The following is a 12,409-nucleotide window of genomic DNA, read 5'->3' as shown; positions in this document are numbered from 1 at the left end:
AAGTCACAGGTTTGCAAGTTATTCTTGAAGGAGCCTGGGAAAACTGCTGTAAGGAATCTTGTATGTGCTACACACTGCCATTATCTTTTAAATAAAGCAAAATGCTTGCTCTTAAATGCCCTAGATTTAATTTTATGAATGTATCCTCTTATTCTAGATTTTCCCCATGATGGCTTTTGTACAAAACGCCCCTTTTCTTATTTTCATGTGTTTAGGATGACTGACTGCTTCAAGATAATATGCTCAGAGGGAAACAATGAGTTAACTGAAATGAATACACTCCCCAGCAAATTAAACCGATTGACTCGCTTGAAGGTCGTTGGGAGGTTGTATCTTGTGATGATCCCAGCAGAGGGCACTGTATGATGTGTACATGGGAGAGAGTTTCAAAGCAGTGTTGAAAAGCTTTTCTAAGGGTAAAAGGTTGAAACAGCACGGGAAGAGGCAGGGTGAAAAACACACAAAACTGTTGGCTTTCTATCTGCAAGATTCAGAGGACCTCTTCATCCAGTAACAACAAGTGAAGTAAGCGTGTTTGTACATTGCTGCAGTTCATGAAAGAGGGCTGTGTGTGTTTACAGATGTAATAGTAATACTGCATTGGCAGGCTGTATGAGAATAATTTACAAAGGGGGCCTGTTGCTGAGTGGGATAAGCGATCCATTACTGACAGCAGAGTATATCGGCAATGCTGTTCTTATAATGACAATGCTGGCAGTGCCAGTGTTGCCCTTTAAGTGGATTTATTATTAAAATTCAGCTTGTCACTGTGGTCCTCTCTGAAAAGTGTTGGTTATATTGTTGCCTGGTGAGGTAAGAAAAAGCACTGCTTGATTGAACCATTAGGCTTTAGTACAAATCTTGTAAAAATGACATTTTGGCTTCTTTAGTTGGGCAACTCCCCTGACACCAACAATCATTAGTTGATGCACATGTTTCCTGCCTCCCCTATTTTTGCTTGATCATTTCTCTCCTTTTAAAATGAACAGACTCCATGTTTGGGATATGGTTTTCCCTGTCACCCTGAATAACCAATCAACTTTATTTCCTGAACTCAGCTTTTCTCTTCAATTGTCTTTGTTAATGTCAAGTCATTACTTAACTGCAAGTGACCAGACAACAGTTCTATACCTGATTAGTTCTTCTTTCAATTTGCTTACTCATACTTCTCTGCAAGTCTGTACAGATCACTGATAAATGCATCAATACTTTCCCCTTGTTTTTGGGTACACGTGTTAAATAAGGCCTGTTTGACAGTGATAATGGGAACTGCAGATGCTGGAGAATCCAAGATAATAAAACGTGAGGCTGGATGAACACAGCAGGCCGAGCAGCATCTCAGGAGCACAAAAGCTGACGTTTCGGGCCTAGACCCTTCACGTCAGCTTTTGTGCTCCTGTGATGCTGCTCGGCCTGCTGTGTTCATCCAGCCTCACATTTTATTATCCTGTTTGACAGTGGTAGTTTATCCCAAAGATTGAATTCAACTTTGAGTGCGTTTACTGCTTCCTCATTCTTAGCCTTTTTTTTACCAGCCCCTTGTCTAACTAGGATATCTTCTGTGCAGCCACTATCTGCATACAATGGTGTACTGACTTGATCATTGTTTAAACCTCACAGTGAAGCCAAATTTGTAAAACTTCAATTGAATTCAGTGTGGCCTTGCTTGATTTGGACCTGTGACCTGTTTGAAACTTTTGCCTAATACCAGACCTTTCCATATCTTTTCTTTCACCCATTGCCACTGTATGTGATTTTTGTGTCATTATGCTGCTGAAGAATATTTACAATAACTTCTGAGGTCAGAAAAGCATCAACTTTATTTCAGAAACTTATTAATGTGGCTTCATCTTACCGCCATACTGTCAGTGCAGACTTGATGGGCTGAAGTGCTTTTTCTGCCGTGTGCAACTGACTTTTTATGTCAAAGCTGCAAAGGAGAACAAGATCTGGTGACATTATATCATCCTGTGATGTATATTGAGTTTCATCAGCATATTACACAATCAGTCTTAACCCATTGTATTATAGGCACCACACTTTAGGAAGAATATATTGACCTCTAAAGGAATACAGCTGCAGGTTTATCAGAACGATAAATGTTGAATTGTGAGGAGAGGTAATACAAGCTAGTGCGGTTTTCCTGGAAAACCTGGAAGTTAATGGGTGATTTCATCAAAGTTGTCAAGCTATCAAGGCGAACAGCTAAAGTAAATTGCTGGAAAATTGTTGCACTATTTGCAGAATCAAGAACTGAGGAAAAATCAAAGTGTGTGAGTCAGCCTAATGAGGAATGGAGTCAGAAACACTCCAACACGTGAACAGCAGTGAATGATTTGGAACTTTCTTCCTCAATTGATGCGATATCAATTGGAAAATGCTTACCTGAGACAGATGAGGCTTAGTTAATCAAACACATTGAGAGATATGAGGCACAGGCACATATATAGAGTTCAATCAAAAATCAGGCAAAATTATGTTGAATGGTCAAACAGACTTGGGGTGGGAGTGATGAAATGGCTTCCTCCTGTACCTATGTTGACAGCCAGTTTTGTCATTGATGAGACTAACTGCAGAGAAATGGTGACTAACTTATTTGATTTCAGTAATATTGTTTGAGGGATGTTTATTGGGCACGATACGAGGGAGGATTTCCTGCTATTTTTTGAACTGGTGCTGTGAGATTTTTTTAGCTTCCACTTGAGAGCACAGATCGTACCACTATCGATTCCCTCGATGAAAGACAGCAGCTCCAACAATGCAGCATCTTTCATTTTTTATTCTGAAGAGTCAGACCAGATTGTGTGTCAGAGTCTGTGCAGTCGAACTTAGACCCATGACTTTCTGAGCCTGAGATAAAGCTAATACTGACTGTAGGGGTGACTGCCACAGAGAGCAGTGTATAGACCACTCGGGCATCAGTGCAGCTCGACATTTCTGCAGTAAAATGCTGCTGATTTTATTCATTTAGAGGTTAGCTACTTGGTGTCATCCACGATTGTGAGAATCTCTTTACTGGACTTTGATGAGAACATGATGAGGCAAAACCAAAGAGTTTTGATTCTGGAGTCTGAGCCTATGTCACATATCCAAATCTTTGGAGTGGACCTTGAACACCTGAACATCTGATTTAGCACAAGTTTACCAAAAACAGGGTCACAGCTGATAGTTAAGCAAGTGCGGTTTGGCCCTAAAGCCTCTAGTGTAAACACTGGGAAAGTAAAGGGCCCCTTGTAAGACAGATTCCCATCAGGAGCATGTACATAACAGTGATGCCTTCCTGCCATCATCATGGGTTAAGTGTCTCTAAAGAACCTTTAACCCAGTAGCATGTCTTAAAGACTCCTCCAATGTGCATTGTCCCTGAATAGGCTCTGAATTGCATCAGGAAACATTAGGACCAATGAGCAAAAGCATGAACCTAAAGGGAGGTTTCATACCGTGTTTTAAAGATGAGAGGTTCGGGGAGGGAATTCCAGAGCCTGAAGGCCCTATCACAAATGGTGCAGCAATTTAAACAGTGTTGGGACAAGCAGCCAGAAGTAATGGAATAGAGGTATCCCAGTGTGGTGTAGGGTTGAAGGAGGTTAAGTGATTAGGAGGGCTGGTAGTTTTGGCACTCAGGTTTCTGAAGGCCTTCACCTCTGGCGATTTACTTATCTCATTGGGATCTGTGTCGAATTAGTTGATAGAGATTAATTGCTACCCTTTTGTTAACACCTCCATTACTATTGTATGTGTCTAGACCAGGATGATCTGAGGTCCACTAAAGGAATTCTCTCTTTCTATTCTATTTGTGTGAAATATTTTCCTATTGACGTTGTTTCAGTTCCTCATTTCTGGATGGGCATCAGCCTCCCACGAGCACTGCCTGCTTCATGTCACTTCCCTCTTTCTGTTCCATCAGCTACATTTGTGAGCAACCTTCACATGACCTCCTTCTCTGTCAAACATGTGACTCTTCTCTTGACTTTTTCAAAAAAATTAGACATCCCTGTGCTTTGGATGAAAATGTGAGAGGAGGAAGAATTGGGTTATTAAAGAAGGGGGAAACATAAATATGTGTCTTTAAAACACTCCATATTGGAGAATCGCTGAGGGAGGTAAGGGATTTCACTGAGTTGGGGGGAGAAAGAGCTAGATTGAGAGATGCAGAGATGAGATTTTATCTTTTTGCAGTGACAATGCATGGAGAAGTTAGGGCACCTAAGGGAAAAGGTGGCTTAACGCATGAGTCTATTGGGCTTGATCTAAGCCATGGCCATCAATGTCATCAAGGGATCTATGCAAGCTTAATTTAGTCATGCATATTGTCACATGACTCACTTAGCTGAGTGGGAACCATGGTCAGCGCGGACCAGGTTGGCCTGAAGGGCCTGTTTCCATGCTGTACTAATCTATGATTCTTTTCATTAGTGATGTAAACAGTCTGCAAGGGTATTTTAACGCATCCTTCAAATGAGAATGAGCTGTTTCAACTGCTTTTCTGAGTGACGTACTGTCTCAGAGGTGCAGGTGCTGTTGCCCTTTCTGTCAATGAATAACTTATTGTAACTCTTAAAGGAGCAGAGGAGTGGGTTCTACAATGGAGATGGTTTACTCTCTGTTTAATCTCCTTTGTTTCATGTGAAAAGACAACAACTAGAAAGCAAGTGCTGCATGATTGAATGTTCAGTCACAGTGGAGATTTTTTGCATGTCAGCTTGCCCCAGTGAGGACCCCTCTCGCCAGCTCCTCCACTTAGTTTGTGAACATCTGACATACAGCAGTGTCTCATCTACTGGGTCCTTGGATCTACCTTTTATGCTGATCAGTTGGGCAGTGAAAAGATCAGTGGCCGGTCCCCTACCTCTGACCACTGCAATCACTCCTGTTGCAAGGCATGAATACTCGGGTGTGTGGGTGCACGTGCGTTCGCTTGTGTGAGAGTGTGCACATTTGCATTGATGTTTGCATTCTTGTGTGTTTTTGTGGATACGAGTATTCATGTTTAGCTGTTTGGACATTAGCTGAGGGCAGGATTATATTGACCTGGGCTGTGCCCCACATTAACAAGCCAATGTGACAAATGGACAGATAGTGAGGTACTGGAGGGGCACCTTCGCTTCATTAACCTCTCCCCTTAACAGGAGTTTGGGAAATGGGAAGAAATTGGGATGAATATAAAATAAATTACATTCTTTATAATTATTTCAGGGTTGGTGAGAAGGCTAACGAGAGGGAGTTCCTGTTGAATCTCTTGGTGGGTGAAGAGGGGGTGAAATTCTCACCACATGGCCGAAGGAACTGCATTGCAGGGCAGTAAACAACGACACTGGTACCTGTGGGCGTCCATTCCCACTGTGATACTTCTTCTCGGATTAAGTGCCACCTGGGACCGATGCTGGACAATTGGGCCTTCAGCCAGCAGATGGACAGAGGGTCCAGAGAGGAAAATACGTCATGTGCTTCCCCAGAATATGCAGGAGGATGGATGGAAAGATCTGGACAGCTGCTCTGGGATCCTGGAAGGTCATAGGTTTGACTGTTACCCCGAAAGGGACCGAGTGGTCACCCGGGAGCTGTGTGAGCAGCGTGCATGCTGTTTTATCCAGGTACCCCCAAATCTAGCCGGGGTACCATGGTGCTTCTACCCACCCGACTTTCCAAGTTACACCCTGAGGAACCAGACTCCCACAGAGCTGGGCGAAGCTGGAGAGCTGCTGCGATGGAATAAAACCTACTACCCACGGGATGTTTTCAAACTTCATCTCAATGTGATGTTTGAAGCCAACAACAGACTTCACATCCAGGTGGGCAATTTCTACTGAAGCTGAAGTGGTGCTGCTTTTAAATTTTTGGTATCTGGCAAAGCTGGCATTTATCAGCCATCTTTAGCCATCCCTGTACTGGATGGTGCTGCTGTTGCTTGCATGTGTGCATGGGGCAATGAGGGTAGTTTGAGGGCTTCCCCTTCTTTTGCAGCAGTTGGGTTTTTAATGACATTCCACTACTTGTTACAGCAGAGTCTATGCTTCAAAAAGTACATAAGAGGCTGTGCAGCACTTTGAGACATTTGGAGGATGGGAAAGGTGCTATTTAAATGCTTTCTTCTATTGATAGAATTGAGTAATTTTTAGTGCCACTTCAGCGGGTAAGAGTGAGCAACATTGCTGTGGGACTGGAGTCACAGATGCTGATAAATTTCCTTTCCTTAAAGCACACTAATGAAACAGTCAAGTTTTTGCAACAATCCACCAGCTTCATAGTTGTTATCATTTTATTACCAGTTTTTAGAATGAAAGTTTTTAAAAATTCAATTCACAATCAAACCAAGATGGCAGAATTCAAACTCTCATTGTCTGAATTATTAGTCTGGGGAAAGAAAGGAAGATATGCATTTATATAGCATCCTACTTGGGTCTTAGGACAAATGATCAGCCCAACCTTGTTTCAGTTTAAAACAGGAATAAAAACAAAGCTGCTGGAAAAGCTGAGCAGGTCTGGCAGCATTTGTGGAGGAGAAAACAGAGTTAACGTTTCAGGTCCGGTGACCCTTCCTCAGAATTCTTGTTTCAGTTTAAGATTTATATGTTGACTCTAACAAATAAGATTCTTGGGTGGGAGAGAAAAAGCAATGACTTTATTGCACTCCATAGGAACTGACATTTTGTTACATCACTGGTCTAGTGAAATTAAGGTAATGCAGTTAGGTACTTTCTATAGATTTTCTTCTCTTTTTGTGACCAAACGTAGATAAATGATTCCTCCAACCCACGATATGAGGTCCCCATCGATGTTCCCAAAGCAACGCGAAAAGCTAAGAATCCATTGTATACCGTGGAATATTCTGAGGATCCATTTGGAATCATTGTGAAGAGGACATCCACAGGAACAGTGCTGTATGTACTTTAAAGATGTCTATTCTCCATTGCACTCACCAGAATTTTCCAAATGGGCTGGGATTCGGTATAAGAGCAGGGTTGGAGAAATTCTTTCTTTGTGGATCCATGTGCGAAAGTATGTGTGAGGGTGAGAGTGTGTGAGGATAAGAAATACATTCAGCACGGTGGCTTAGTGGTTAGCACTGCTGCTTCACAACGCCAGGGACCAGGGTTCGATCCCAGCCTTGGACTGTTTGTGTGGAGTTTGCACGTTCTCCCCGTGTCTGCATGGGTTTCCTCTGGGTGCTCCGGTTTCCTCCCACTGTTCAAATATCTGCAGCTTAGATGGATTGGCTGTGCTAATTTGGCTGTGGTGTTGTAGATCAGGTGGGTTATAAGGGGATAGGTCTGAGTGGGGTGTTCTGATGTTCACTGCCGTCTTGTTGGGTCAAAGGGCCTGTTTTCTACACTGTAGGGATGCTATAATGATGCACAGGGTCCAGACAGTATGTTAGGTCCTGACTACAGGGGCTTGCATTGAAGGTGCAGCTGCTGAACCCAGGCCTGGTACAGGGTCTGCTCGAGAAGCAGCAATGGAGCACCTGATTACTTTCCTCAGCCCCTGTGCATGAGTGCGTTTGTGTGGGTGATCTTGCACAGATTGATAACTTTGTAAATAGTAAATCAATAGTCTAGTTAACAGCTGAAAAGATGACACAACAAAATTCCATGTTTTAAGAATTATAATGCAGAGTCTTGGGCAAATTTTATGGATTTCCTATAATTGCCTGTGATCAATATATTTGTATGTGGATATGTATACTTTCTTTCCCTTGAGAGTTTTAATAATCCGACAATAAGCTTTTGTGTATTTCAAATGAAGGAGATCATGTTTCTCTCTCATTTGCCCCAGTGGTTAATTAAAACACAATGACTCAAATATTTGGCTCATGTACCGTCATCATACAAGTCCCAAACACCTACAGAGGAAGGAAAACAAACAATATAACTTAAGTCATTCTCTATCTTACTAAAGGCCTGTAGTTTCTTAGTTGAGTTGTTGATTTCACTGGAGTGAAGGTCTTGGAAACGCAGAGATTTCTCAGTAACTGTGAATGTTCTTGCAGTCTATCTGCTAGGTAGTAGATTTCAAGGGTGAACTTTAAAATGGATCTGGCTAAAGAGAGAGCCTTGCAGGCCAGGCAGCATCAGAGGAGGAGGAAAGCTGACGTTTTAGGTCTGGACCCTTCTTCAGAAATAGGGAAGGGGAAGGGGACTCTGAAATAAATAGAGGGAGGGTGGGAGGCAGATGGAAGGTGGACAAAGGAGCAGAGAGGTGGAGAGGAGACAGACAGGTCAAGGATGCAGGGATGGAGGCAGTAAAGTGAGTGTAGGTGGGGAGTTCAGATGGGGGTTGGTCAGTCAAGGGAAGATGGACAGGTTGAGGAGGCAGGGATGAAGCTGGTAGGTAGGGGTGGGGGTGGGGGTTGGTCAGTGTGGTGGGAGGAAAGGTGGACAGGTCAAACAGGCGGGGACGAACTGGGCTTGTTATGGGATGAGGTTGGGGTGGGGAGATTTTGAAGCTTGTGAAGTCCATGTTGATGCCATTGGGCTGCAGGTTTTCCGAGTGGAATATGAGTTGCTGTTCCTGCAACCTTCGGGTGGCATTGTTATGGTACTACAGGAGGCCCAGGATGGACATGTCGTCTAAGGAATGGGAGGGGGAGTTGAAGTAGTTTGCGACTGGGAGGTGCATTTGTTTGTCATGTACCGAGCGTAGGTGTTCCATAAAGTGGTCTCCAAGCCTCCGCTTGGTTTCCCAGGTGTACAGGAGGCCACATTGGCAAATCAGAATTGTTCAATAGAGATGTGAAGGGGCTTTTTAACTTAATAAATTACCTCAACGCTCGAAAGAAAATAAAACGATAACGCACTAGACAGTTGACCGAATACCTGTTTGAAAAGGTAGATTGTAGAATCCCTACAGTGTGGAAGCAGGCCGTTCGGCTATTGTGTCTACACCAACCCACCAAAGAGCATCCCACCCTATCCCTGTAACCCTGCATTTCCAAAGCCAACTTACCTATAACCTGCATGTCCCTAGACACTGTGGACAATTTAGCATGGCCAATCCACCTAAACTGCACATCTTTGGACCGTGTGAGGAAACTGGAGTACCCAGTGGAAATCCACACAGACACGGGAAGGATGTGCAAACTCAACAGAGACAATCCCCCGAGGGTGGAGTTGAACCCAGGTTCCCTGGCACTGTTAGGCAGCAGTGCTAACCACTGAGCCACTGTGTTATCGTTGATGTTAGGCAAAGGGGTAGTGGGACAGGGAGGAACTTAGATGGCTGAAAGCAGGTCTATCAATAGTTGGGAGCGGGAGATGGCCGATTCCTCCCTTCCCAGTTTCGCCTACAAATTATTTTCAGGTAAATAGATGGTTCACTTAGAATCAAATAATAGCACAGGAGGAGGCCAATTGGCTCATTGAGCCTGCATTGGCTTTTTGAAATAGCAATTCCATCATCTTTTCTTATTCTTTCCTCTCATCCCTGTAAATTTCCTGAAAGTACTACACGACCTGCTGTATTGTAGCTTTCATAACTCTGATCTGAACTATTTGGCAGTGGAATTCTCCATGCAAATTTTATGAATAAGTTTGAGTTGTAAAATTAGGCAAATTACCTTGCCTACGTAATGGCCCCCAGTTATGGGAATCATATATGGCCTTAAAAGAGGTAGGGTTGAGGATGTTCTGGGAGGGAACAGAAGAAGGATTAGATCAGGTTTGGAAGGCCAAATGTACCTCATGGGACCGAGAGTCGGTCACATCCAGAGGTATGGCCTCTGTCCTGTCTGGAAATTTGTTTCTTAATCCACAAAGACTTCTAGTGAGCCATCTTGATTTTAAAACTTTTATAATGTAGCATTGTAAACTGTACTTTCAAGAATTTATAATCTTGTCATGCTAGTACTTGGCATGATAATGGCAAAATACTATTGAATAAACACTATCACTGACTTATAATTTAAATCACAAAACAGACATTTTCTCATTGTATTTTAACGCAGTCTTCACAGATATACATCGTTTTTTCCAGTTGACATTCACTTCACCTGGAACAAATCCAAGGAGATTCTGAACTCCAAAGAAATTATTTCTGTTGTTTTCCTTTCTCAGCATGGGGACTTTTACTCTCTGAACTGTCTTTCACGGTGACCATTTTCTTTGGAAAATCTTAATGTAGCGCAAGCTAGGCAAATCTGCATGCTTCATTTTAACACCTCATGAATTCAAGCCTTCAAAATAGCATTTTTGTGCAAACTACAGAGCTTTTCTGACTGTAATTGTTCTCTCACACCTGGGTCCTGGCAGTCTAAGTTTGCAAGTAAACTTGCAGTACTGCAAGTTTTCAGGCACATTTTCTACCTGTAAACCACCTGAAGTTCTCCAACGGGCAATATGGTGGCTCAGTGGTTAGCACTGCAGCCTCACAGCACCAGGGACCTGGGTTCGATTCCATCCTCAGGCAATTGTCTGTGTGGAGTTTGCACAACCTAGGCACAGGGAGATCTTCTGGAGGTGCTCCGGTTTCCCCCCAGTCCAAAGATGTGTAGGCTAGGTGGATTAGCCATGCTAAATTGACCATAGTGTTTAGGGATGTGTAGTAAAGGTGGGTTATAGGGGGAATGGGTCTCGGTGGGGTGCTCTGAGGGTCGGTGTGGACTTGTTGGGCCGAAAGGCCTGTTTCCACACTGTAGGGGTTCTATGATCTATGAACATTTTTCTGGTATTTTAGAGGTTCTCAGTCTATCCACAGCTAGCTGATGTGAAGTTGCCATTAAACAGATCATAGAACTGCCTTCGAGACAACAAAATGTGAGGCTGGATGAACACAGCAGGCCAAGCAGCATCTCAGGAGCACAAAAGCTGACGTTTCGGGCCTAGACCCTTCATCAGAGAGGGGGATGGGGTGAGGGTTCTGGAATAAATAGGGAGAGAGGGGGAGGCGGACCGAAGATGGAGAGAAAAGAAGATAGGTGGAGAGAGTATAGGTGGGGAGGTAGGGAGGGGATAGGTCAGTCCAGGGAAGACGGACAGGTCAAGGAGGTGGGATGAGGTTAGTAGGTAGATGGGGGTGCGGCTTGGGGTGGGAGGAAGGGATGGGTGAGAGGAAGAACAGGTTAGGGAGGCGGAGAGAGGTTGGACTGGTTTTGGGATGCAGTGGGTGGAGTGGAGGAGCTGGGCTGGTAGTGTGGTGCAGTGGGGGGAGGGGACGAACTGGGCTGGTTTAGGGATGTAGTAGGGGAAGGGGAGATTTTGAAACTGGTGAAGTCCACATTGATACCATTAGGCTGCAGGGTTCCCAGGCAGAATATGAGTTGCTGTTCCTGCAACCTTCGGGTGGCATCATTGTGGCACTGCAGGAGGCCCATGATGGACATGTCATCTAAAGAATGGGAGGGGGAGTGGAAATGGTTTGCGACTGGGAAGTGCAGTAGTTTGTTGTGAACTGAGCGGAGGTGTTCTGCAAAGCGGTCTCCAAGCCTCCGCTTGGTTTCCCCAATGTAGAGGAAGCCACACCGGGTACAGTGGATGCAGTATACCACATTGGCAGATGTGCAGGTGAACCTCTGCTTAATGTGGAATGTCATCTTGGGGCCTGGGATAGGGGTGAGGGGGGAGGTGTGGGGGCAAGTGTAGCATTTCCTGCGGTTGCAGGGGAAGGTGCCGGGTGTGGTGGGGTTGGAGGGCAGTGTGGAGCGAACAAGGGAGTCACAGAGAGAGTGGTCTCTCCGGAAAGCAGACAGGGGCGGGGATGGAAAAATGTCTTGGGTGGTGGGGTCGGATTGTAGATGGCGGAAGTGTCGGAGGATGATGCGTTGTACCCGGAGGTTGGTGGGGTGGTGTGTGAGAACGAGGGGGATCCCCTTTGGGCGGTTGTGGCGGGGGCGGGGTGTGAGAGACGTGTTACGGGAAATACGGGAGATGCGGTCGAGGGCGTTCTCGATCACTGTGGGGGGAAAGTTGCGGTCCTTGAAGAATTTGGACATTTGGGATGTGCGGGAGTGGAATGTCTTGTTGTGGGAGCAGATGCGGTGGAGGCTGAGGAATTGCGAATAGGGGATGGAATTTTTGCAGGAGGATGGGTGGGAGGAGGTGTATTCTAGGTAGCTGTGGGAGTTGGTGGGCTTGAAATGGACATCAGTTACAAGCTGGTTGCCTGAGATGGAGATTGAGAGGTCCAGGAAGGTGAGGGATGTGCTGGAGATGGCCCAGGTGAACTGAAGGTTGGGGTGGAAGCTGTTGGTGAAGTGGATGTACTGTTCGAGCTCCTCTGGGGAGCAAGAGGCGGCGCCGATGCAGTCATCAATGTACTGGAGGAAGAGGTGGGGTTTGCGGCCTGTGTAGGTGCGGAAGAGGGACTGTACCACGTAACCTACAATGAGGCAGGCATAGCTGGGGCCCATGCGGGTGCCCATGGCCACCCCCTTCGTCTGTAGGAAATGGGAGGAGTCAAAAGAGAAGTTGTTGAG

At 44.9% G+C, this 12,409-nt stretch overlaps 1 protein-coding gene across 1 annotated transcript in view; it reads left to right on the top strand.

Moving 5' to 3' along the window:
* Positions 1-337: 337 nt before the first annotated feature.
* The window catches only part of gaa2 (alpha glucosidase 2), a 60,884-nt gene continuing 48,812 nt past the window's right edge, over positions 338-12,409 (top strand). The window contains exons 1-3 of the mRNA XM_048552724.2: positions 338-525; positions 5,197-5,792; positions 6,736-6,881. Coding sequence (XP_048408681.1) covers positions 5,274-5,792; positions 6,736-6,881 — 665 coding nt within the window. The 5' untranslated portion in view covers positions 338-525; positions 5,197-5,273. The remainder of the gene's footprint in view (positions 526-5,196; positions 5,793-6,735; positions 6,882-12,409) is intronic.

This window comes from Stegostoma tigrinum, chromosome 23 (assembly GCF_030684315.1).
Source record: "Stegostoma tigrinum isolate sSteTig4 chromosome 23, sSteTig4.hap1, whole genome shotgun sequence".
In the NCBI taxonomy this organism is placed as follows: Eukaryota; Metazoa; Chordata; class Chondrichthyes; order Orectolobiformes; family Stegostomatidae; genus Stegostoma; species Stegostoma tigrinum.
This window is presented reverse-complemented; position numbering and strand designations above follow the sequence as displayed.